At 50.7% G+C, this 26,084-nt stretch overlaps 2 protein-coding genes across 7 annotated transcripts in view; one reads left to right on the top strand and one right to left on the bottom strand.

Annotated features, from left to right (window-relative positions):
- Nucleotides 1-3,262: 3,262 nt before the first annotated feature.
- ERCC8 (ERCC excision repair 8, CSA ubiquitin ligase complex subunit) lies at nt 3,263-10,678 on the bottom strand. Of its 5 annotated transcripts, none has more exons than XM_069978693.1 (2): nt 10,594-10,678; nt 3,263-4,917 (listed from the first exon to the last, which is right to left on the bottom strand). In XM_069978693.1, the coding sequence occupies exon 2, from the start codon at nt 4,809-4,811 to the stop codon at nt 3,618-3,620; it is 1,194 nt and encodes a 397-aa protein (XP_069834794.1). In that variant the 5' UTR covers nt 4,812-4,917; nt 10,594-10,678; the 3' UTR covers nt 3,263-3,617. The 5 variants fall into 5 exon arrangements, with proteins under 5 accessions (XP_069834794.1, XP_069834793.1, XP_069834796.1 ...); XM_069978692.1 differs by lacking the exon at nt 10,594-10,678 and adding an exon at nt 10,495-10,584; XM_069978695.1 differs by lacking the exon at nt 10,594-10,678 and adding an exon at nt 10,481-10,554.
- Nucleotides 10,600-26,084, top strand: part of FBXW7 (F-box and WD repeat domain containing 7) — a 173,678-nt gene continuing 158,193 nt past the window's right edge. The window contains exons 1-2 of one of the 2 annotated variants that reach the window (XM_069978686.1): nt 10,600-10,761; nt 16,199-16,626. The gene's annotated coding sequence lies outside the window, so the exon portion shown is untranslated. Of the gene's footprint in view, nt 10,807-16,198; nt 16,627-26,084 lie in introns of both variants that reach the window. The other variant, XM_069978685.1, reaches the window with a different exon arrangement.

Here is a 26,084-nt window from a genome sequence, read left to right as displayed (position 1 = left end):
AACAAACATTTGCCATCTTTATTCATGTTATTGTTTGTTTATAACTGCATCATGGCTCTCATATATATATATTTTTGTTTGTATCTTATCTTGTCTAGAATAGTCCCCCCTTATATTTTGGGTGACGACTTCTTAATTCATGGGTCGTCTCGGGACCTCCTGACAGAGGTATGCTATTTTAAATAACATTTGGTATCATTTGAACCGATAGTCAAACAAGGTTTTCTCTTGTACATATAATAAGTTCATCATACCAGTGTATTCGGGCAGTCTTTACATACACATGTCTATAGGTATAAGGTAAACCCATGTTCAATTAGTACCTAGGCATATTTCTATGAAGTAGGAACCAGATAGGCACATTCAGGACACATCATATAAGAGGGTGTTTTGTGTTTTTTTGTTTGTTTGTTTTTTTTTTTTTTTTTTTCCTATCCTAGCATTTTCATTCCAGTTTTCTTTTCATCCCAGTACTTTTTTCAATTCATACGTGACATTGCATGTTTTAATATTAACATTACTAATTTCATGTATTTGTTTTTGTGCATGTCATTCACATTTCTGTATGTATATATGCTTTATATGTGGGTTTTTTCTTTTATCTGTTTTGTTACTTACATGGTTGTATATGCAGATATGTATGTTCTAACACACCGTATTCCATGTTGTTTAGAGCCATGAATAAGGGCAAGAGAGCCCGAAACGCGTCGGCCTTTTAAACATTATACAATAAAGGTTTAAAAGTAATCAAGCGAGCTGGAGAGTACTTTCGTGCTTATACCTTGTTGGATGCCCTTGGGTCCGGGGGTTTTTTCTCGCGTGCTCGTGGAGAGGCATACAGCCATAATAAGAACACCACATTCCATCTAAAGGGACTTTTTTGTTGTGAGTGCTGACCACTCTTTGTTTAAAGGGGTCAACCACTTTCTAGTAAGATTATTTTGTGTGTAGTATAAGTGTATTCACTGTATATACTGAGAGCAGCTCCCTGTGTACTCACTGTATATACTGAGAGCAGCTCCCTGTGTACTGACTGTATATACTGACAGCAGCTCCCTGTGTATTCACTGTATATACTGAGAGCAGCTCCCTGTGTATTCACTGTATATACTGACAACAGCTCCCTGTGTATTCACTGTATATACTGACAGCAGCTCCCTGTGTATTCACTGTATATACTGACAGCAGCTCCCTGTGTACTCACTGTATATACTGAGAGCAGCTCCCTGTGTACTCACTGTATATACTGAGAGCAGCTCCCTGTGTACTCACTGTATATACTGAGAGCAGCTCCCTGTGTACTCACTGTATATACTGAGAGCAGCTCCCTGTGTACTCACTGTATATACTGACAGCAGCTCCCTGTGTACTCACTGTATATACTGACAGCAGCTCCCGTGTACTCACTGTATATACTGACAGCAGCTCCCTGTGTACTCACTGTATATACTGAGAGCAGCTCCCTGTGTACTCACTGTATATACTGAGAGCAGCTCCCTGTGTACTCACTGTATATACTGACAGCAGCTCCCTGTGTATTCACTGTATAAACTGAGAGCAGCTCCCTGTGTATTCACTGTATATACTGACAACAGCTCCCTGTGTACTCGCTGTATATACTGACAGCAGCTTCGTGTACTCGCTGTATATACTGACAGCAGCTCCCAGTGTACTCGCTGTATATACTGACAGCAGCATCCTGTGTACTCGCTGTATATACTGACAGCAGCTCCCTGTGTACTCGCTGTATATACTGAGAGCAGCTCCCTGTATACTCGCTGTATATACTGAGAGCAGCTCCCTGTGTACTCACTGTATATACTGACAGCAGCTCCCTGTGTACTCACTGTATATACTGACAGCAGCTCCCTGTGTACTCACTGTATATACTGACAGCAGCTCCCTGTGTACTCACTGTATATACTGACAGCAGCATCCTGTGTACTCACTGTATATACTGACAGCAGCTCCCTGTGTACTCACTGTATATACTGACAGCAGCTCCCTGTGTACTCACTGTGTATACTGACAGCAGCTCCCTGTGTACTCACTGTATATACTGACAGCAGCTCCCTGTGTACTCACTGTATATACTGACAACAGCTTCGTGTACTCACTGTATATAATATACTGACAGCAGCTCCCTGTGTACTCACTGTATATACTGACAACAGCTTCGTGTACTCACTGTATATAATATACTGACAGCAGCTCCCTGTGTACTCACTGTATATACTGAGAGCAGCTCCCTGTGTACTCACTGTATATACTGAGAGCAGCTCCCTGTGTACTCACTGTATATACTGACAGCAGCTCCCTGTGTATTCACTGTATATACTGAGAGCAGCTCCCTGTGTATTCACTGTATATACTGAGAGCAGCTCCCTGTGTACTCACTGTATATACTGACAGCAGCTCCCTGTGTACTCACTGTATATACTGACAGCAGCTCCCTGTGTACTCACTGTATATACTGACAGCAGCTCCCTGTGTACTCACTGTATATACTGACAGCAGCTCCCTGTGTATTCACTGTATATACTGACAGCAGCTCCCTGTGTACTCACTGTATATACTAACAGCTCCCTGTGTACTCACTGTATATACTGACAGCGGCTCCCTGTACTCGCTGTATATACTGACAGTAGCCCTCTGTGTACTCACTGTATATACTAACAGCAACTCCCTGTGTACTCATTGTATATACTGACAGCAGCCCCCTGTGTGCTCACTGTATATACTGACAGCAGCCCCCTGTGTGCTCACTGTATATACTGACAGCAGCCCCCTGTGTACTCACTGTATATACTGACAGCAGCTCCCTGTGTACTCACTGTATATACTGACAGCAGCTCCCTGTGTACTCACTGTATATACTGACAGCAGCTCCCTGTGTACTCACTGTATATACTGACAGCAGCTCCCTGTGTATTCACTGTATAAACTGAGAGCACCTCCCTGTGTATTCACTGTATACTGAGAGCAGTATCAGAAATCAGACTCCCATCCTCCAGGCTGGGCTGCCCTGCTCTGTGGCCAGTCTGGGCGACATGGAGGAGCACGTGACAGGGCCCCCCCCCCTCCCTCCCCCTCTAAACTGCTGTCATGACATAAGTTTTAATCAGTCGGAGTCTGACTGTTCAGACCGGGACCAATAAGGAGCATGAGCGGGGAGAAGTCCACGATCACTCAAGGCTCTGTGTCATGTGACCTAGTTTGACAACGTAAGTCTATGGAGTCAGACTAGGTTGCAAAAATAGAGAAAGCAGTCGGCAGTGCGGTCAACTCCCCGTCAGGGTCAGAACATTATCTGATATGAAGAAACTTTTTTTTTTTTTAATGACAGATATGCTTCAACCAATATAAATACCTGAAATCTGCAGCAGAATAAGTCCATGTGAACCAACTCCAAGAAGCTTGTACTGGTAAATTCAGAAATAGTATAAATGCATTTAGAATTATAAGACAACAGTAAGAGGACTATTGGGGATTCCAAAGATTCTCCTTCTCTTCTGCTTGGTGGACAATCCATATCAACATGACTAATATTTTCCTGTAATAAATCCAGACTATAAATACAGGATTTTTCATGTTTTATTTTCTCACAATGACTTGCATCAGCTATCCTCATCACTACTGCTCCATGCATCTTGAAGAGCCGGATGAAGCTGTGCCCTGGCCTTCTCACCCTCATCATCCGGGAAAGGCTCCCGCACTGCAGGAACCCAGGCTAATACATTACAGTCTTTGCTGCCGCTGTAAAGCTCCTGGAAATGGGGCTGAAACACACAACAATTCACATCATTATAATGCCCCCGGAGTACACTGATCTTTTTACCAGTGTGGATGGTGTATAATACAATGGTACTGTCATAGGGTACAAAGACAAACTCTGGGCTGCAGCCCAGTGATACTGTAAACTTGACACTTTTTCTACTGTCATTGGAGACTTTGCCATAGTTGACCAGAGTGTTTTCCCCTGTAGCGCTGTTCCACAGGCGCATCCTGTCATCGGTGCCGACCGTCAGCAGATGAAGCCCATCACTAGTGAAGCATAACCCATTCACCCTTCCATTGTGGGCAGTGTTCATAGCTTCCGATGAAGATTTGGACTTTTCGCCATTCTGTTGGTCCAGTGTTATCAGGCAGCCAGCCGCTTTGCGGACATCCCACAGTTTGACTTTGCTGTCAGCACTTGCAGTGGCTAAGATATAATCATATCTCGGTGACCAGCAGACAGACAGGACTTCCCCTCTATGACCCTGTAATATGTGGCTACTGGAGCCAGATTTTAGGTCACATAGCTGCACTTTAGGGTTCTTCGTCCCTACTGCTATTAAACTGTGCTTTGTGGCCAAAGGAGACATGTGATGGCTGTAAACATTCCCGTCAAAGTGAAAGACTTCCGCTAGCTGCAAGGAATTGGTGTCCCATATTTTCAGAGTCTTGTCAAATGAACTTGATGTGAACATGCCAGTATCATGCGGGTACCACTGAACTGTCTCCACACTGAACTTGTGCACATCAGGGTGGCCTTTGCCCACTTTGCACAGTGCTTTACATGTATAGGAAGGCGTCCGATTCGAACTTTCCAGGTCATAGAGAACAATGATCCCATCGGCGCCTCCGGAGAGCATATATCGCCCTTCCACCGGCTCAATGTCCAGAGTGTTAATCCCGTTCTCATGCATTCGTTCCACATCTCGGTCTTTGTTCAGCTCCAAGCTCAGCACTCGGCGGGTGGATTCTGCCCGCTGAAGCCGGATGGGGCCATCTAAGCCACAAAGTCGGGACCAGAGAAATCCGATCATTTTCTAGTAAGAAATTTAACTAAATAATGTAACAAATAAAGCAAAAGACCAAATGCTGACACATGGCGGAGGATATGGAGATCAGACAGGAGGAGCCTCTGGATCCCTGCAAGAAAGGCACAAAAGAGTGTCAGTATTTACAGAGAGGGGTCCAGCATCTGGAGAGCGAGCGAGCAAGGGGTCCAGCATCTGGAGAGCGAGCGAGCAAGGGGTCCAGCATCTGGAGAGCGAGCGAGCAAGGGGTCCAGCATCTGGAGAGCGAGCGAGCAAGGGGTCCAGCATCTGGAGAGCGAGCGAGCAAGGGGTCCAGCATCTGGAGAGCGAGCGAGCAAGGGGTCCAGCATCTGGAGAGCGAGCGAGCAAGGGGTCCAGCATCTGGAGAGCGAGCGAGCAAGGGGTCCAGCATCTGGAGAGCGAGCGAGCAAGGGGTCCAGCATCTGGAGAGCGAGCGAGCAAGGGGTCCAGCATCTGGAGAGCGAGCGAGCAAGGGGTCCAGCATCTGGAGAGCGAGCGAGCAAGGGGTCCAGCATCTGGAGAGCGAGCGAGCAAGGGGTCCAGCATCTGGAGAGCGAGCGAGCGAGGGGTCCAGCATCTGGAGAGCGAGCGAGCGAGGGGTCCAGCATCTGGAGAGCGAGCGAGCGAGGGGTCCAGCATCTGGAGAGCGAGCGAGCGAGGGGTCCAGCATCTGGAGAGCGAGCGAGAGAGGGGTCCAGCATTTGGAGAGCAAGCGAGCGAGAGAGGGGTCCAGCATTTGGAGAGCAAGCGAGCGAGAGGGGTCCAGCATCTGGAGAGCGAGCGAGCGAGGGGTCCAGCATCTGGAGAGAAAGAGAGAGAGCGAGAGAGATCCAGTATGTGGAAAGAAAGAGAGAGAGAGCTCCAGTATGTGGAGAGAAAGAGAAAGAGCGAGAGAGATCCAGTATGTGGAGAGAAAGAGAGAGAGCGAGAGAGATCCAGTATGTGGAGAGAAAGAGCGAGAGAGATCCAGTATGTGGAGAGAAAGAGAGAGAGCGAGAGAGATCCAGTATGTGGAGAGAAAGAGCGAGAGAGATCCAGTATGGGGAGAGAAAGAGAGAGAGCGAGAGAGGGGTCCAGTATCTGGAGAGCGAGCGAGAGAGGTCCAGTATGTGTAAGAGAGAGAGAGAGTGAGAGAGGTGTCCAGTATGTGGCGAGAGAGAGGTGTCCAGTATGTGGCGAGAGAGAGGGGTCCAGTATGTGGTACCAGAGGGGGTCCAGTATGGGGTAATAGAGAGGGGGGTCCAGTATGGGGTAATAGAGAGGGGGGTCCAGTATGGGGTAATAGAGAGGGGGGTCCAGTATGGGGTAATAGAGAGGGGGGTCCAGTATGGGGTAATAGAGAGGGGGGTCCAGTATGGGGTAATAGAGAGGGGGGTCCAGTATGGGGTAATAGAGAGGGGGGGTCCAGTATGGGGTAATAGAGAGGGGGGGTCCAGTAGGGGGTAATAGAGGGGGGGGGTCCAGTATGGGGTAATAGAGAGGGGGGGTCCAGTATGGGGTAATAGAGAGGGGGGGTCCAGTATGGGGTAATAGAGAGGGGGGGGTCCAGTATGGGGTAATAGAGAGGGGGGGGTCCAGTATGGGGTAATAGAGAGGGGGGGGTCCAGTATGGGGTAATAGAGAGGGGGGTCCAGTATGGGGTAATAGAGAGGGGGGTCCAGTATGGGGTAATAGAGAGGGGGGTCCAGTATGGGGTAATAGAGAGGGGGGTCCAGTATGGGGTAATAGAGAGGGGGGTCCAGTATGTGATAATAGAGAGGGGGGTCCAGTATGTGGTAATAGAGAGGGGGGTCCAGTATGGGGTAATAGAGAGGGGGGTCCAGTATGGGGTAATAGAGAGGGGGGTCCAGTATGTGATAATAGAGAGGGGGGTCCAGTATGTGGTACTAGAGAGGGGTCACTGATCACAATGGCTGAGGCCCATAACAACCAATCACGTGGCTGCTTTCAGTTACTAAGGTCCTCTGGTCGCCAAGGGCAATTATCTCACTCTCACTGCTAAGAAAGATCTTGTGAGAAATTCCCTTGAAGGCGCCGACACCTCACACGGATCATGTCCGCAATGGAAACGCCTGAAATACGTCAGCGGCGGCAAACTGCATGGACAGCAAAGGTACAGGACTGCAGCACATACATAGGAATACCGAGCTCCCCCCCCATAACACCAGGAGCCCCGAAGAGGAGTCCCGTGTCCCTCTCCCTTACCCCGTGTCCGTTCCCTCCGGCCACCCAGTGTCCCTCACCCTTACCCAGTGTCTGTTCCCTCCGGCCTCCCCGTGTCCCTCACCCTGTGTTCGTTTCCTTCGGCCGCCCCGTGTCCCTCACCTCATGTCTGTTCCCTCCTGCAGCCCTGTGTCCCTCACCCTTACCCCGTGTCCCTTACCTCCGGCTGCCCGGTGTCCCTTGCCCTTACCCCTTGTCCGTTCCCTTCTGCAGCCCCGTGTCTCTCACCCTTACCCCGTGTCCCTCACCCTTACCCCGTGTCCCTCACCCTGACCCCATGTCCGTTCCGTCTGGCCGCCCAGTGTCCCTTACCCCATGTCTGTTCCCTCCTGCAGCCCCGTGTCCCTCACCCTTACCTCGTGTCTGTTCCCTCCGGCCGCCCCGTGTCCCTCAACCTTACCCCATGTCCGTTCCGTCCGGCTGCCCCGTGTCCCTCGCCCCGTGTCCCTCACCCCGTGTCCGTTACCCTTACCCAGTGTCCGTTCCCCTCCGGCCGCCCCGTGTCCCTCACCCTTACTCCATGTCCGTTCCCTCCGGCCGCCCCGTGTCCCTCTCCCTTACCCAGTGTCCGTTCCCTCCGGCCGCCCCGTGTCCGTTCCCTCCGGCCGCCCCGTGTCCGTTCCCTCGGCCGCCCCGTGTCCCTCACCCTTACCCCGTGTCCGTTCCCTCCGGCCGCCCCGTGTCCCTCACCCTTACCCCGTGTCCGTTCCCTCCGGCCGCCCCGTGTCCCTCTCCCTTACCCAGTGTCCGTTCCCTCCGGCCGCCCCGTGTCCCTCTCCCTTACCCAGTGTCCGTTCCCTCCGGCCTCCCCGTGTCCGTTACCTCGGCCGCCCCGTGTCCCTCTCCCTTACCCCGTGTCCGTTACCTCGGCCGCCCCGTGTCCCTCACCCCGTGTCCCTCTCCCTTACCCCGTGTCCGTTCCCCTTCGGCTGCCCCGTGTCCCTCACCCTTACCCCGTGTCCGTTACCTCGGCCGCCCCGTGTCCCTCACCCTTACCCCGTGTCCGTTCCCTCCGGCCGCCCCGTGTCCGTTACCTCGGCCGCCCCGTGTCCCTCACCCTTACCCCGTGTCCGTACCCTCCGGCCGCCCCGTGTCCCTCACCCTTACCCCGTGTCCGTTCCCTCCGGCCGCCCCGTGTCCCTCTCCCTTACCCAGTGTCCGTTACCTCGGCCGCCCCGTGTCCCTCACCCTTACCCCGTGTCCTTTACCTCGGCCGCCCCGTGTCCCTCACCCTTACCCCGTGTCCGTTCCCTCCGGCCGCCCCGTGTCCGTTACCTCGGCCGCCCAGTGTCCCTCACCCTTACCCCGTGTCCGTTCCCTCCGGCCGCCCCGTGTCCGTTCCCTCCGGCCGCCCCGTGTCCCTCTCCCTTACCCCGTGTCCGTTACCTCGGCCGCCCCGTGTTCCTCACCCTTACCCCGTGTCCTTTACCTCGGCCGCCCCGTGTCCCTCTCCCTTACCCCGTGTCCGTTCCCTCCGGCCGCCCCGCGTCCCTCACCCTCACCCCGTGTCCGTTACCTCGGCCGCCCCGTGTCCCTCACCCTTACCCCGTGTCCGTTCCCTCCGGCCGCCCCGTGTCCCTCTCCCTTACCCAGTGTCCGTTACCTCGGCCGCCCCGTGTCCCTCACCCTTACCCCGTGTCCTTTACCTCGGCCGCCCCGTGTCCCTCACCCTTACCCCGTGTCCGTTCCCTCCGGCCGCCCCGTGTCCGTTACCTCGGCCGCCCAGTGTCCCTCACCCTTACCCCGTGTCCGTTCCCTCCGGCCGCCCCGTGTCCCTCTCCCTTACCCCGTGTCCGTTACCTCGGCCGCCCCGTGTCCCTCTCCCTTACCCCGTGTCCTTTACCTCGGCCGCCCCGTGTCCCTCTCCCTTACCCCGTGTCCGTTCCCTCCGGCCGCCCCGCGTCCCTCACCCTCACCCCGTGTCCCTCACCCTTACCCCGTGTCCGTTCCCTCCGGCCGCCCCGTGTCCCTCACCCTTACCCCGTGTCCGTTCCCTCCGGCCGCCCCGTGTCCGTTACCTCGGCCGCCCAGTGTCCCTCACCCTTACCCCGTGTCCGTTCCCTCCGGCCGCCCCGTGTCCCTCTCCCTTACCCCGTGTCCGTTACCTCGGCCGCCCCGTGTTCCTCACCCTTACCCCGTGTCCTTTACTTCGGCCGCCCAGTGTCCCTCACCCTTACCCCGTGTCCGTTCCCCTTCGGCCGCTCCGTGTCCCTCACCCTCACCCCGTGTCCCTCACCCTTACCCCGTGTCCTTTACCTCGGCTGCCCCGTGTCCCTCTCCCTTACCCCGTGTCCGTTCCCTCCGGCCGCCCCGCGTCCCTCACCCTCACCCCGTGTCCCTCACCCTTACCCCGTGTCCGTTCCCTCCGGCCGCCCCGTGTCCGTTACCTCGGCCGCCCAGTGTCCCTCACCCTTACCCCGTGTCCGTTACCTCGGCCGCCCCGTGTCCCTCTCCCTTACCCCGTGTCCGTTACCTCGGTCGCCCCGTGTTCCTCACCCTTACCCCGTGTCCTTTACTTCGGCCGCCCCGTGTCCGTTACCTCGGCCGCCCAGTGTCCCTCACCCTTACCCCGTGTCCGTTCCCCTTCGGCCGCTCCGTGTCCCTCACCCTCACCCCGTGTCCCTCACCCTTACCCCGTGTCCCTCTCCCTTACCCCGTGTCCGTTCCCCTCCGGCCGCCCCGTGTCCCTCACCCTTACCCCGTGTCCGTTACCTCGGCCGCCCCGTGTCCCTCTCCCTTACCCCGTGTCCGTTACCTCGGCCGCCCCGTGTTCCTCACCCTTACCCCGTGTCCTTTACTTCGGCCGCCCCGTGTCCGTTACCTCGGCCGCCCAGTGTCCCTCACCCTTACCCCGTGTCCCTTCCCTCGGCCGCCCCGTGTCCCTCACCCTTACCCCGTGTCCGTTCCCTCGGCCGCCCCGTGTCCCTCACCCTTACCCCGTGTCCGTTCCCCTTCGGCCGCTCCGTGTCCCTCACCCTCACCCCGTGTCCCTCACCCTTACCCCGTGTCCGTTACCTCGGCCGCCCCGTGTCCCTCACCCTTACCCCGTATCCGTTACCTCGGCCGCCCCGTGTCCCTCACCCTTACCCCGTGTCCGTTACCTCGGCCGCCCCGTGTCCCTCACCCTTACCCCGTATCCGTTACCTCGGCCGCCCCGTGTCCCTCACCCTTGCCCCGTGTCCGTTACCTCGGCCGCCCCGTGTCCCTCACCCTTGCCCCGTATCCGTTACCTCGGCCGCCCCGTGTCCCTCACCCTTGCCCCGTGTCCGTTACCTCGGCCGCCCCGTGTCCCTCACCCTTGCCCCGTATCCGTTACCTCGGCCGCCCCGTGTCCCTCACCCTTGCCCCGTGTCCGTTACCTCGGCCGCCCCGTGTCCCTCACCCTTACCCCGTGTCCGTTACCTCGGCCGCCCCGTGTCCCTCACCCTTACCCCGTGTCCGTTACCTCGGCCGCCCCGCTCACAGCAGTAACAACAATCCCGATGTGCGGGATACTGCGGCTTTCCTGTCTGTGTTTCCGGCTCGGGTGGATGACGTCACTTACTCTGCGACGAGACAGCACTAGTTGTTGCCGAGCGACTGACGTCATCCCGGCGCGCCCTCTCTCTCCTCCGTGCTTGTGTCTCTCCGCGAGCACCTTCCGCCAAGTGTGCGTGTGCCAGTGTGTATCCCAGCCCCGGCCGGACCCGGTGTGGACACGTGACCCGATCAGGTGACCCCTCCCTGCCTGCTTCCCGGTACCGGCTACGTTCACAGGGTGTGTACATGTGTCCTGTCCGGTATGTGTGTATGTGCCCCCCGCACCGCACGCCATGTATGTATATATATATATATATGTGTGTGTGTGAGCTTAGTACATAGGAGGAACGTGTGAGATTCTGAGTCACGCTACATTCTGTGTGTGTATATATATATGTAGGCTGTGTATGTGTGTATATATATATGTAGGCTGTGTATGTGTGTGTATATATATGTAGGCTATGTGTGTGTGTATATATATATATATATATATATATATATATATATATATATATATGTAGGCTGTGTATGTCTGTATATATATATATATATATATATATATATATATAATATATAGGCTGTGTGTGTATATATATATATATATATAGGCTGTGTGTGTGTGTATATATATATATGTAGGCTGTGTGTGTGTGTGTATATATATATATGTAGGCTGTGTGTGTGTGTGTGTATATATATATATGTAGGCTGTGTATGTGTGTGTATATATATGTAGGCTGTACATATTACACTATTCCAGTACAGACATTGCTGCCATGGTTAAGGCACATTGTGTGTGTATATAGGCTGTGTAATATATATATATATATATATATATATATATATATATATATATATATATATATACACACACACATTCCAGTATAGACACAGCTGTCATACAAGGCACATTGTGATCAGTGACATCATGTACATTGTGATCAGTGACATCACACTACCATTACTGTACATTGTGATCAGTGACCTCACACTACCATTAGGGCACATTGTGATCAGTGACCTCACACTACCATTACTGTACATTGTGATCAGTGACCTCACACTACCATTAGGGCACATTGTGATCAGTGACCTCACACTACCATTACTGTACATTGTGGTCAGTGACCTCACACTACCATTACTGCACATTGTGATCAGTGACCTCACACTACCATTACTGCACATTGTGATCAGTGACATCACACTACCATTACTGCACATTGTGATCAGTGACCTCACACTACCATTAGGGCACATTGTGATCAGTGACATCACACTACCATTACTGCACATTGTGATCAGTGACCTCACACTACCATTAGGGCACATTGTGATCAGTGACCTCACACTACCATTACTGTACATTGTGATCAGTGACCTCACACTACCATTACTGCACATTGTGATCAGTGACCTCACACTACCATTACTGTACATTGTGATCAGTGACATCACACTACCATTACTGTACATTGTGATCAGTGACATCACACTACCATTACTGCACATTGTGATCAGTGACATCACACTACCATTACTGTACATTGTGATCAGTGACCTCACACTACTATTAGGGCACATTGTGATCAGTGACCTCACACTACCATTACTGTACATTGTGATCAGTGACATCACACTACCATTACTGTACATTGTGATCAGTGACATCACACTATTAGGGCACATTGTGATCAGTGACCTCACACTACCATTACTGCAAATTGTGATCAGTGACATCACACTACCATTACTGCAAATTGTGATCAGTGACATCACACTACCATTACTGCACATAGTGGTCAGTGACCTCACACTACCATTACTGTACATTGTGATCAGTGACATCACACTACCATTACTGCACATTGTGATCAGTGACATCACACTACCATTAGGGCACACTAGGGCACAGTTAGTAGGATTGTGTTGATGATGTCCGTTCTCCACACACGGGCCGTCATTGTTGTATTGCAGGGATTCCATATAATTGCTGGTTCTGCTGACATCCACCATCATGTAGTGTTATCTCTGTGTGGTGGATTAGTGGGCGGTGACTTGTGGCGTCCCATCCTCAGGCTCCTGTCATCTCATTGGCGCGGTGATGACGGCCGTCATGGCGGATGTTTCTCTGCGGGTTTTGCACATATTATTTTGGTCCTTATTTTTGCACTATGTTCAGCCCAGGCCGTCAGGAGTCTAATACATAGAACCGAGTGCAAATCCTTCCTGGTTGTGGCTAAAATACTGACAACTATGAGGAGCAAACTCTAAGTATAATACCATGTGTAGCAGTGTCCCGTCTTTCTGGTGTCCCATCGGTTTTCTTTTGTCTAAAAGTTGCAGTTCTTTAAAGGGTTAAACATGACCAATACCCCGATCCCCTGCAGCCGCTCTGATCATGGCTTCTGGTCCTTTCTCTGCTGTTTTCTGGGTGAGAGCAGCTCGCTCAGCCAGTCACTGACTAAGATGGGACACTACTGTCATTGGATGAAGGGGCAGTTCCCTCATGAACAACTCACTGGGGATCGGGAGCTATTAGAACGGCGGCTTCAGGGGATCGGGAGCCATCAGAATAGCGGCTTCAGGGGATCAGGAGCTATTAGAACAGCGGCTTCAGGGGATCAGGAGCTATTAGAACAACGGCTTCAGGGGATCGGGAGCCATCAGAACAGCGGCTTCAGGGGAATGGGAGCCATTAGAACAGCGGCTTCAGGGGATCAGGAGCCATCAGAACAGCGGCTTCAGGGGATCAGGAGCTATTAGAACAGCGGCTTCAGGGGATCAGGAGCTATTAGAACAGCGGCTTCAGGGGATCAGGAGGAGCTATTAGAACAGCGGCTTCAGGGGATCGGGAGCCATCAGAACAGCGGCTTCAGGGGATCGGGAGCCATCAGAACATCGGCTTCAGGGGATCAGGAGCCATCAGAACAGCGGCTTCAGGGGATCAGGAGCCATCAGAACAGCGGCTTCAGGGGATCGGGAGCCATCAGAACAGCGGCTTCAGGGGATCGGGAGCCATCAGAACAGCGGCTTCAGGGGATCCGGAGAAGAGTATGACTTCTTTTTTGTACCACATGTCAGCAGTACCATGCTTTGTAACCTGACATGCTGTAGAACAGTGCTCTGCAACCTCAGCCCATCCAGTTGTTTGGAGATTGGGCATGGTAGTGTGCCTGGTTAGAGTCAGGAGGTGGCGGCCCGCTAAGGCCTTCCCAATGACGGTCACTGCTCGGCTTGCAGACAGTTTTCCCGGTAGTTGCCCGGCTGAATGACCTGTCCTTTACGCACTGCAGTGACTTGTCTGCTGGTCTCATGGTGGCAGGCATCTAACTCCATCTTATAGACAGGTAATGCATCTACATCTACCAGCATCTGTCCGTTTTATGGTTGCAATATATATAAAGTTTTATGTTGTCACTGCGTGGAGAGGTGTATGCCATTCAGAGGAATATGGTGGTATAGTATGAGGCCATAGCAGGCGATAGGTGCTGCAGTATGGAGCCCTGTCAGCAGAGGGGTGAGGGGTCCGTGCTCTTTATTGGATCCTGACAGGCCTGAGTAATGGGAGCACATACATTATGTAATATCCGAGAGCCAGATGTCATTTACATGTCAGAGATCTGCGTAATTCTAAGTGCGTTTCTACTTGTGTAAGAAGTCCCAAATGACAGCTGTTCGTCTGGACCAGTGGTCAGGCTGTGGCTGCGATATGGACGCAGATATATGTTAGTATGGGTCTACTGGGTATCCATGAATGTTCTTTAGAAGATTATTGAACCATTTGGTATTTGTGCAGTTTAGTCATTGCCAGTTGTATCTATATTCCACATCGGTTCTCTTGGTTACTTGTATACACTGTGCCGTGCTGCTCAGTGGCTTCTATTTTTGCCTTAGAGGCTCCCAAAAACATGGCCGCTTTCTTCCAGAAACAGCAGCACTTGGGTTTTGGTGTGAGCTTGTAGCTGAGGTCCCTAGAAGTGAACAGAGCTGAATAGTAATACCACACAGAACCTGAGGAAAGGCCTGGGGCTGTGTCTTTGCTGGATTTGGGGATTTAGTAACCAGTTACTAAAATAGCTGTGATATCGGTGTGGGTTTTTATCTGTTGTGTCCCAGCTCCAGTAGTGAGGCGTCTTGTAACGTACCTCTCATACTAGATCAGTCCGCTTTACAGAATGATTGGTGCGCCCGGGCCTAAAGAGGAGGAATAACCTAATAATATAACGGCCGTACCTTAGAGAAGGCTGGGGGGGGGGATGGTAAAACTCCTTTAGGATATTAGCTACAGAATTGTACGCTACTATTCTAACCGTTTTGATCGACTTTTCCCAAAGGATTGTGATGCGTGTGTGGTAAGTGTCTGCTGGCTACAACCCCATCCGGTATTACCAGGCACTGGACACTGGTTCTTGGCTCCTTAGTTACATTTCTTCTGCTGGTTCTCAGTATCCATCTTTACTTGAGCTATATGTAATAATAATATTTATTTGTATAGCACCAACAGGTTCCGCAGCGCTTTACTCATTGCATGCTGTGAGGGGGCCGCGGTCATGTGACTGAGAGCAGATTCAGCAGGTTTTTTCCTTAAAATGGGTAATCTATTATGTGTAAGCTGTCAGTGGTGCCGGCTGTGGGTTGTGGCAGGAAATGAATCGCAGCCTGTAATAGGCAATGAAGTGCACCCAGCCTATAGATCAGTCATATTCAGAGTAATGGCAGGCGGAGGGGCATACAGTCAGGAGGATGCTGTTACAGTAAGCTGGCAGCGGGCTATCCCTGCTATATACTGTACTTTTATTATTGGTGCAGGTACACATCCACTGACAGCCGAGCCGCATCACCATCTGCTGCATGTCTCCAGAAGGAACCAGCGTGTCCTGTATACTCTGAGAACCCGTCACTGTCATGTTTCACATTTCTTTGTTACTGAAGACATTTGGGGGGAGATTTATGAAAGGGGGTAAATAAACACCTGGTGTAAACTGCCCACAGCAACCAATCACAGCCCAGCTTTCAGTTCTGGTACAATATGAGAGGAGCTGTGATTGGTTGCTGGGGCAGTTTACACCAGGTGTAAATCTCCCCCTTGGTGTTCATCAGAAACGACATAAAAGCTGTGAATATTGGGGCGTACACAGCACAGCGGCTCCTCCTTGGTGGCTTACTTCCAGTGGGGTCTTGTTTAGCACTTCCTCCCCACTTACAGGGGGCAGGCTGAGGCGGTGGGGCAGGTACTATGTTGCGATCATTGCATGTGGGTAAAGCATATGGTGGCCAGCGTCTGCAAACACCATTGTTTGTTGGCCATGCATGCCAATTAAAGAGGTATTCCTATCTCATAAAGTGATAAATAAGATCTATATCGATAGAATAGGCTATAACCTTTTTATCGGGGGGGTGTTTGATGCCATCCTTTCACAGTTAGTTAGTACCTGGTCACTGGGCAGGACCTCCCCGTCCAAGTGAAAAAAAGCTGGGAGAACTGCTGTGCCATGGTGGGCGTCCCTGAGGTCGGAGATCCACACAGTCATAATGGCGTACCCTAGCAATATCTCTTCATTTTATCAGATTGCACATAACATACATTGTATTGCGGTGATATTACTTACATCTGTTTTCCCCCACAGATATCACCTCCAGGTCACATTGCAGTTCTGGTCTTGCACATCTTTCTTCAGAAGTGAGGCACTTAAGACCCAAAAGGCATGAAGGATCCATCATTGAGCGGTGCTGATCTGTGTATAAGGGGTCTCTGAATATCATCATCATCATCATCATCATCATCATTCACTTCCGGCATCTCCAAAGCTTCAGCTATCTGCTCCAATGTAAAGAAGTCGTCTTTTAACCAAACAATAATTTGTGCGCTGAAGTTTAAACCATCAACCCCAAGAGAAGAAGCTGTGGTGATTTCCAGACTATTTTTCCCTATTGTCCCTGCTATGGATATTCTACATTCATCCTGACAGGAGCCAAACTACAAGTTGCTGGGATTGGAACGGGGACGGTGAGAGTCCCCAGCAGCTGCTCTCCGCCGGGCGATCTGCTTCTACAGGTGAGTGCCTCTGCAGTCTTAGGCTGTCATTGGAAATGGAAACCTTTTTGTTTTTACTGTATTTGTCTCATGCTGACCCCATGGAAAATACATATGTGTCTGTACTATGGGGTCACCGTCTCTGATAGAACCTCCATAGTGATCCAGCTGAATGAACTGTTCCACACCAGCTGTCCACAGGGGAGGAGGCAGAAACTCCCATTACAGTTACCAGGGATGATTATAGAGCTCAGAGCTATAATAGATTTGATGACAGTTCAGCCTCCCTGACTTTATACTTATAGTCTCTTAGCTTATTTAAAGATATGTAAAAATGCGCTTTATGACCATGTCCTCCCAGCAGGCAGAGATGGTACTGGCTGGCCATGTCATACTGAGCACATGCATCATGCGGTGGACAGCCGATATGAAAGGCAGAGGATGCAGTTTGCAATGTGGCTGATCAGAGATCACGTGACCTGGATGCAGGAATGAAGGATGTGGATACAGCAGAGCTGGGATCAAACAGATGACACAGCAGGAGTGATGGGGGATTGTGCATTATACAGACAAAGAATAAAATATACAATGCAGGTGTATGAGTAGGAGGTCTTTGTTGGTGTATTATATGAGAGTATTTGTTATGCATGAAGCTTTACTTCAGTGGAGTCTATTTTTGTAGTGTGGATTTAACTGATATTTTCCATCATTGTACAGTATATATTATATGGCACAGTTGCCAACTGCAGGCCTCATGCAGAACATGTTATTAGAAAGTGTCTTGCCGATAGCCGCCTGTCAGATTTGCGGAACATTTCTGACACTCAGGTCATCTGGTTGGGAACAGGATTTTTTTCTCCTGATCATTGTATGTATGTATGTATGTATGTATGTATGAGGCCCAGCGTGGCTGCCATGTCAATGCGTATGAGGCCCAGCGTGGCTGCCATGTCTGTGTGTATGAGGCCCAGCGTGGCATCCATGTCTGTGTGTATGAGGCCCAGCGTGGCTGCCATGTCTGTGTGTATGAGGCCCAGCATGGCTGCCATGTCTGTGTGTATGAGGCTCAGCATGGCTGCCATGTCTGGTTCTCATACACACAGACATGGCAGCCACACTGGGCCTCATACACACAGACATGGCAGCCATGCTGAGCCTCATACATACAGACATGGCAGCCACGCTGCTTCTCATACACACAGACAGGGCAGCCACGCTGAGCCTCATACACACAGACATCGCAGCCACGCTGGTTCTCATACGCACAGACATGGCTGCCACGCTGAGCCTCATACACACAGACATGGCAGCCACGCTGGGCCTCATACACACAGACAGGGCAGCCACGCTGGGCCTCATACACACAGACATGGCAGCCACGCTGGGCCTCATACACACAGACATGGCAGCCACGCTGGGCCTCATACACACAGACAGGGCAGCCACGCTGGGCCTCATACACACAGACATGGCAGCCACGCTGGGCCTCATACACACACAGGGCAGCAACGCTGAGCCACATACACACAGACATGGCAGCCACGCTGGGCCTCATACACACAGACATGGCAGCCACGCTGGGCCTCATACACACAGACATGGCAGCCACGCTGGGCCTCATACACACAGGCATGGCAGCCACGCTGGGCCTCATACACACAGGCAGGGCAGCCACGCTGGGCCTCATACACACAGGCAGGGCAGCCACGCTGGGCCTCATACACACAGGCAGGGCAGCCACGCTGGGCCTCATACACACAGGCAGGGCAGCCACGCTGGGCCTCATACACACAGGCAGGGCAGCCACGCTGGGCCTCATACACACAGGCAGGGCAGCCACGCTGGGCCTCATACACACAGGCAGGGCAGCCACGCTGGGCCTCATACACACAGGCAGGGCAGCCACGCTGGGCCTCATACACACAGGCAGGGCAGCCACGCTGGGCCTCATACACACAGGCAGGGCAGCCACGCTGGGCCTCATACACACAGGCAGGGCAGCCACGCTGGGCCTCATACACACAGGCAGGGCAGCCACGCTGGGCCTCATACACACAGACATGGCAGCCATGCTGAGCCTTATACATACAGACATGGCAGCCACGCTGCTTCTCATACACACAGAGAGGGCAGCCACGCTGGACCTCATACATACAGACATGGCAGCCACGCTGGACATCTTACATACAGACATGGCAGCCACGCTGAGCCTCATACATACAGACATGGCAGCCAAGCTGAGCCTCATACACACAGACATGGCAGCCACGCTGGTTCTCATACGCACAGACATGGCAGCCACACTGGCATGTATGTATGAGGCCCAGCGTGGCTGTCCTGTCTGTGTGTATGAGGTCCAGCGTGGCTGCCATCCCTGTGTGTATGAGGTCCAGCATGGCAGCCATGTCTGTGTGTATGAGGTCCAGCGTGGCTGCCCTGTCTGTATGTATGAGGCCCAGCGTGGCTGCCCTGCCTGTGTGTATGAGGCCCAGCGTGGCTGCCATGTCTGTGTGTATGAGGCCCAGCGTGGCAGCCATGTCTGTGTGTATGAGGCCCAGCATGGCAGCCATGTCTGTGTGTATGAGGTCCAGCGTGGCTGCCCTGTCTGTATGTATGAGGCCCAGCGTGGCTGCCCTGTCTGTGTGTATGAGGCCCAGCGTGGCTGCCATGTCTGTGTGTATGAGGCCCAGAGTGGCTGCCCTGTCTGTGTGTATGAGGCCCAGCGTGGCTGCCATGTCTGTGTGTATGAGGCCCAGCGTGGCTGCCATGTCTGTGTGTATGAGGTCCAGCGGGGCTGCCCTGTCTGTGTATGAGGCTCAGCGTGGCTGCCATGTCTGTGTGTATGAGGCTCAGCGTGGCTGCCATGTCTGTGTGTATGAGGCCCAGCGTGGCTGCCATGTCTGTGTGTATGAGGTCCAGCGTGGCTGCCCTGTCTGTGTATGAGGCTCAGCGTGGCTGCCATGTCTGTGCAATTATTCAGGGAGGAGTATAGTGCGTACAAGTACAATTTTACAGCCCAGTTTCATGCTGTTTTTTTTTTTTTTTTACACATAAATTAAAGTCAGGATAATTACAGGTGGAGTAGATTTTCCTTCGACAGTGTGCACCTTACATTTAGGCCTATAAGGGTGCAGGATCTGCAGCAGATTTGATGCTGTGTTCAGTTATTTAAATGAAATCTGCTGCAGAAAATCAGCTGCAGATCCTGTAGGTGTGAACGCACCATAAAAGAGGATTTGTGGATCTTGACAAGTTATTGCCTTCCCATAGTATCCCAGGGGTCAGGGCATAAGTTAGAGATTGGGAGGAATCGGACCAGGTGGTCCCCTGTTTGGGGAGGTCGGGTGCTAGGATGTACTTGAATGGGGACTCCTAATGTAGCCCACCCTTTCAGAGATGCTTCTGGCTTTGCATAGACTGATGGTTAAATCTCATTACACTGGACAGAGTCCTCAGTGTCTCAAGTGATGGATGACTGACATGGCACTTCTGTCTCCTAACGCACCCTACATTGTATAAAGCTTCAGCCTGTCTCCCATTTTCCCCCTGACATCTCTTACAAGCAGAGAACAGCATTCAAAAAACCTCAGACCGACCCTGTGCCTACATGATAAGGGATGTAATATACTAATGGGCTGAGTGGTAATCCTATAACCCAGGTACCGTAATAATGTACGGATGCTGCCGAGCTGGGATAAAACAGATGGCGCTGAAGGACCTCGGCTGTGAGTGAGCAATATATATCTCCAACCAATATTCCTGTATATGCAGTATTATGCGTATAGCAAACTCTAATAGAAGACTGCTTTACAAGAAGGTATAGTATATTTGGTAAAAAGATGCTTACGAGGAAGGAATCCGTGCTGTAAAGGTTATTATTACCCCCGCGGTTGTAAGGATGGCGTCTGGTGGGAATCTTTCATCATCTGTTCTGGTCATATTCAACAAACTGCAGGAAGCAGCTACATGGGCGTCCACCCAGGATGTGTGTGTGTGTGTATATGTATATATATATATATATATATATATATATATATATATATATATATATATATATATATATTATAATGTAATGTGTGTGTATAGATATATATATGTATGTATATATCTCCACCCACTCTTCTCATACTGTAGACTATAGCAGTAGACTGTACAGTACTCAGTGTTACATCCCTGGTTGTATATTTGGGGCATCCTGTAAAGGAGTAGCTGTTGCCCAATACCACGTATAATATCCAGTCGTTCATTGTTCTACCCTCCTCCTACAATTCGCTCTTTCTTCCTTTTTTCATGGAGACATTTCTAGTTTGAGCAGCGGATAGAAACAACTGAGCAGGATCTCATAAGGGTTTCTGGAGTTTCGTAATCCAACAAAAGGTTGTATTATTATTGGATTTAATGAAGGGATGGCCGCATAGAGAGAGGCATACTGACAGCTTTGTAGGTCTAGCAGCGAGGAGTTCTCATTTCTATAGGGTATTGTGCCACAAAGGGAAATGGTGCTGATTGACCTCTCAGTGTGCAGTATATGTGATTGTGTATCTGAGGGGTGACGCTACCATCCGCCACCAATGTGCAGTATATGTGATTGTGTATCTGAGGGGTGACGCTGCCATCCGCCACCAATGTGCAGTATATGTGATTGTGTATCTGAGGGGTGACGCTACCATCCGCCACCAATGTGCAGTATATGTGATTGTGTATCTGAGGGGTGACGCTACCATCCGCCACCAATGTGCAGTATATGTGATTGTGTATCTGAGGGGTGACGCTGCCATCCACCACCAATGTGCAGTATATGTGATTGTGTATCTGAGGGGTGACGCTACCATCCGCCACCAATGTGCAGTATATGTGATTCTCTCTGTATCTGAGGGGTGACGCTACCATCCACCACCAATGTGCAGTATATGTGATTCTCTCTGTATCTGAGGGGTGACGCTACCATCCGCCACCAATGTGCAGTATATGTCTCTGTGTATCTGAGGGGTGACGCTACCATCCGCCACCAATGTGCAGTATATGTGATTGTGTATCTGAGGGGTGACGCTGCCATCCGCCACCAATGTGCAGTATATGTCTCTGTGTATCTGAGGGGTGACGCTACCATCCGCCACCAATGTGCAGTATATGTGATTGTGTATCTGAGGGGTGACGCTGCCATCCGCCACCAATGTGCAGTATATGTGATTGTGTATCTGAGGGGTGACGCTACCATCCGCCACCAATGTGCAGTATATGTGATTGTGTATCTGAGGGGTGACGCTACCATCCGCCACCAATGTGCAGTATATGTGATTGTGTATCTGAGGGGTGACGCTGCCATCCACCACCAATGTGCAGTATATGTGATTGTGTATCTGAGGGGTGACGCTACCATCCGCCACCAATGTGCAGTATATGTCTCTGTGTATCTGAGGGGTGACGCTACCATCCGCCACCAATGTGCAGTATATGTCTCTCTGTATCTGAGGGGTGACGCTGCCATCCACCACCAATGTGCAGTATATGTGATTGTGTATCTGAGGGGTGACGCTGCCATCCACCACCAATGTGCAGTATATGTCTCTGTGTATCTGAGGGGTGACGCTGCCATCCACCACCAATGTGCAGTATATGTGATTGTGTATCTGAGGGGTGACGCTACCATCCGCCACCAATGTGCAGTATATGTGATTGTGTATCTGAGGGGTGACGCTACCATCCGCCACCAATGTGCAGTATATGTGATTGTGTATCTGAGGGGTGACGCTGCCATCCACCACCAATGTGCAGTATATGTGATTGTGTATCTGAGGGGTGACGCTACCATCCGCCACCAATGTGCAGTATATGTGATTCTCTCTGTATCTGAGGGGTGACGCTACCATCCACCACCAATGTGCAGTATATGTGATTCTCTCTGTATCTGAGGGGTGACGCTACCATCCGCCACCAATGTGCAGTATATGTCTCTGTGTATCTGAGGGGTGACGCTACCATCCGCCACCAATGTGCAGTATATGTCTCTGTGTATCTGAGGGGTGACGCTACCATCCGCCACCAATGTGCAGTATATGTGATTGTATCTGAGGGGTGACGCTGCCATCTGCCACCAATGTGCAGTATATGTGATTGTGTATCTGAGGGGTGACGCTACCATCCGCCACCAATGTGCAGTATATGTGATTGTGTATCTGAGGGGTGACGCTGCCATCCGCCACCAATGTGCAGTATATGTCTCTGTGTATCTGAGGGGTGACGCTACCATCCGCCACCAATGTGCAGTATATGTGATTGTGTATCTGAGGGGTGACGCTGCCATCCGCCACCAATGTGCAGTATATGTGATTGTGTATCTGAGGGGTGACGCTACCATCCGCCACCAATGTGCAGTATATGTGATTGTGTATCTGAGGGGTGACGCTACCATCCGCCACCAATGTGCAGTATATGTGATTGTGTATCTGAGGGGTGACGCTGCCATCCGCCACCAATGTGCAGTATATGTCTCTGTGTATCTGAGGGGTGACGCTACCATCCGCCACCAATGTGCAGTATATGTGATTGTGTATCTGAGGGGTGACGCTGCCATCCGCCACCAATGTGCAGTATATGTCTCTCTGTATCTGAGGGGTGACGCTGCCATCCACCACCAATGTGCAGTATATGTGATTCTCTCTGTATCTGAGGGGATCTCATGACATGATATATGCACGTCTGTTACAGATCACCAAGCTCTTTCAGGTATCTATCACCCCTATGCTTAGTGTGAAGTAGGGCTGGCCGCTTATTCAGATGAATTTCATTAATTTGCCCACAATTTTAAAATAGTGTTTTTTTGTTTTTTTTAAACTTGTGAATTAAAAAAAAAAAAATCATTGCACACTCTTCCCTGCCAGAAGTAGCTGCAGCAGGAGCTCAACGTCCCCCACCCTGGTCTCGGTGCCCTCTAGCGGAGGTAGATTTTAGAATATGGCCACCAGCCCTAGCAGCCAAGAAGCATGTCTGGTTCCCAAGGTGCAGCACCATAGTGACCCCCTGGATGCAGACAGGCAAGTGGGTGGTGCAGTTAGTGGTGGCTGAAGCTAGGAGATCCTGGAGAGGGAGAGTGCCCCCTGCAGGATCCAGTGCTCCTGCCTCTGCTTAATACTGCTGCCTGTCTACAGAAGTGAGGGCCCTAAAGAACCCCTGGGGCCATCACCAGAGAGAGCATCGGAGGAAGCAAGAGAGTGACCCAGTCCCAGAGCACAAGAGAGCAGGGGGAGGAGCCAGCACTGCATCCCGCCCACACCAGCTACTATATTGGTACTACTACACCCCTCATCTATACCCGTACTACTACTACTACTACACCCCTCATCTATACCCGTACTACTACTACTACTACACCCCTCATCTATACCCGTACTACTACTACTACTACACCCCTCATCTATACCCGTACTACTACTACTACTACGCCCCTCATCTATACCCGTACTACTACTACTACTACACCCCTCATCTATACCCGTACTACTACTACTACTACTACACCCCTCATCTATACCCGTACTACTACTACTACTACACCCCTCATCTATACCTGTACTACTACTACTACACCCCTCATCTATACCCGTACTACTACTACTACTACTACACCCCTCATCTATACCCGTACTACTACTACACCCCTCATCTATACCCGTACTACTACTACACCCCTCATCTATACCTGTACTACTACTACACCCCTCATCTATACCCGTACTACTACTACACCCCTCATCTATACCTGTACTACTACTACACCCCTCATCTATACCCGTACTACTACTACACCCCTCATCTATACCTGTACTACTACTACACCCCTCATCTATACCTGTACTACTACTACTACACCCCTCATCTATACCTCTATTACTACTGCACTCCTCATCTATACCTGTACTACTACTACCACACCCCTCATCTATACCTGTACTACTACTACACCCCTCATCTATACCTGTACTACTACTACTACTACACCCCTCATCTATACCTGTACTACTACTACTACACCCCTCATCTATACCTGTACTACTACTACTACTACTACACCCCTCATCTATACCTGTACTACTACTACTACACCCCTCATCTATACCTTTATTACTACTGCACTCCTCATCTATACGTGTACTAGTACTACACCCCTCATCTATACCTGTACTACTACTACTACTACTACACCCCTCATCTATACCTGTACTACTACACCCCTTATCTATACCTGTACTACTACTACTACTACTACTACTACTACTACTACTACTACACCTCTCATCTATACCTGTACTACTACTACACCCCTCATCTATACCTGTACTACTACTACACCCCTCATCTATACCTGTACTACTACTACTACACCCCTCATCTATACCTGTACTACTACTACTACTACTACACCTCTCATCTATACCTGTACTACTACTACACTCCTCATCTATACGTGTACTAGTACTACACCCCTCATCTATACCTGCACTACTACTACACCCCTCATCTATACCTGTACTACTACTACACCCCTCATCTATACCTGTACTACTACTACACCCCTCATCTATACCTGTACTACTACTACTACACCCCTCATCTATACCTGTACTACTACTACTACACCCCTCATCTATACCTGTACTACTACACCCCTCATCTATACCTGTACTACTACTACACCCCTCATCTATACCCGTACTACTACTACTACATCCCTCATCTATACCCGTACTACTACTACTACATCCCTCATCTATACCTGTACTACTACACCCCTCATCTATACCTGTACTACTACTACACTCCTCATCTATACCCGTACTACTACTACTACACCCCTCATCTATACCTGTACTACTACTACACCCCTCATCTATACCCGTACTACTACTACTACATCCCTCATCTATACCTGTACTACTACTACTACTACTACTACTACACCTCTCATCTATACCTGTACTACTACTACACCCCTCATCTATACCCGTACTACTACTACTACATCCCTCATCTATACCCGTACTACTACTACTACATCCCTCATCTATACCTGTACTACTACACCCCTCATCTATACCTGTACTACTACTACACCCCTCATCTATACCTGTACTACTACTACTACACCCCTCATCTATACCTGTACTACTACTACATCCCTCATCTATACCTGTACTACTACTACATCCCTCATCTATACCTGTACTACTACTACACCCCTCATCTATACCTGTACTACTACTACACCCCTCATCTATACCTGTACTACTACTACACCCCTCATCTATACCTGTACTACTACTACACCCCTCATCTATAACTGTACTACTACTACTACACCCCTCATCTATACCTGTACTTCTACTACTACACCCCTCATCTATACCTGTACTACTACTACACTCCTCATCTATACCTGTACTACTACTACACCCCTCATCTATACCTGTACTACTACTACA

Source organism: Dendropsophus ebraccatus, chromosome 7, assembly GCF_027789765.1.
Source record: "Dendropsophus ebraccatus isolate aDenEbr1 chromosome 7, aDenEbr1.pat, whole genome shotgun sequence".
Classification (NCBI taxonomy): Eukaryota; Metazoa; Chordata; class Amphibia; order Anura; family Hylidae; genus Dendropsophus; species Dendropsophus ebraccatus.
This window is presented reverse-complemented; position numbering and strand designations above follow the sequence as displayed.

Excerpts from the sequence above, each read along its gene's own strand:
- ERCC8 (XM_069978693.1), bottom strand. The coding sequence starts at position 4,811 with ATGATCGGATTTCTCTGGTCCCGACTTTGTGGCTTAGATGGCCCCATC.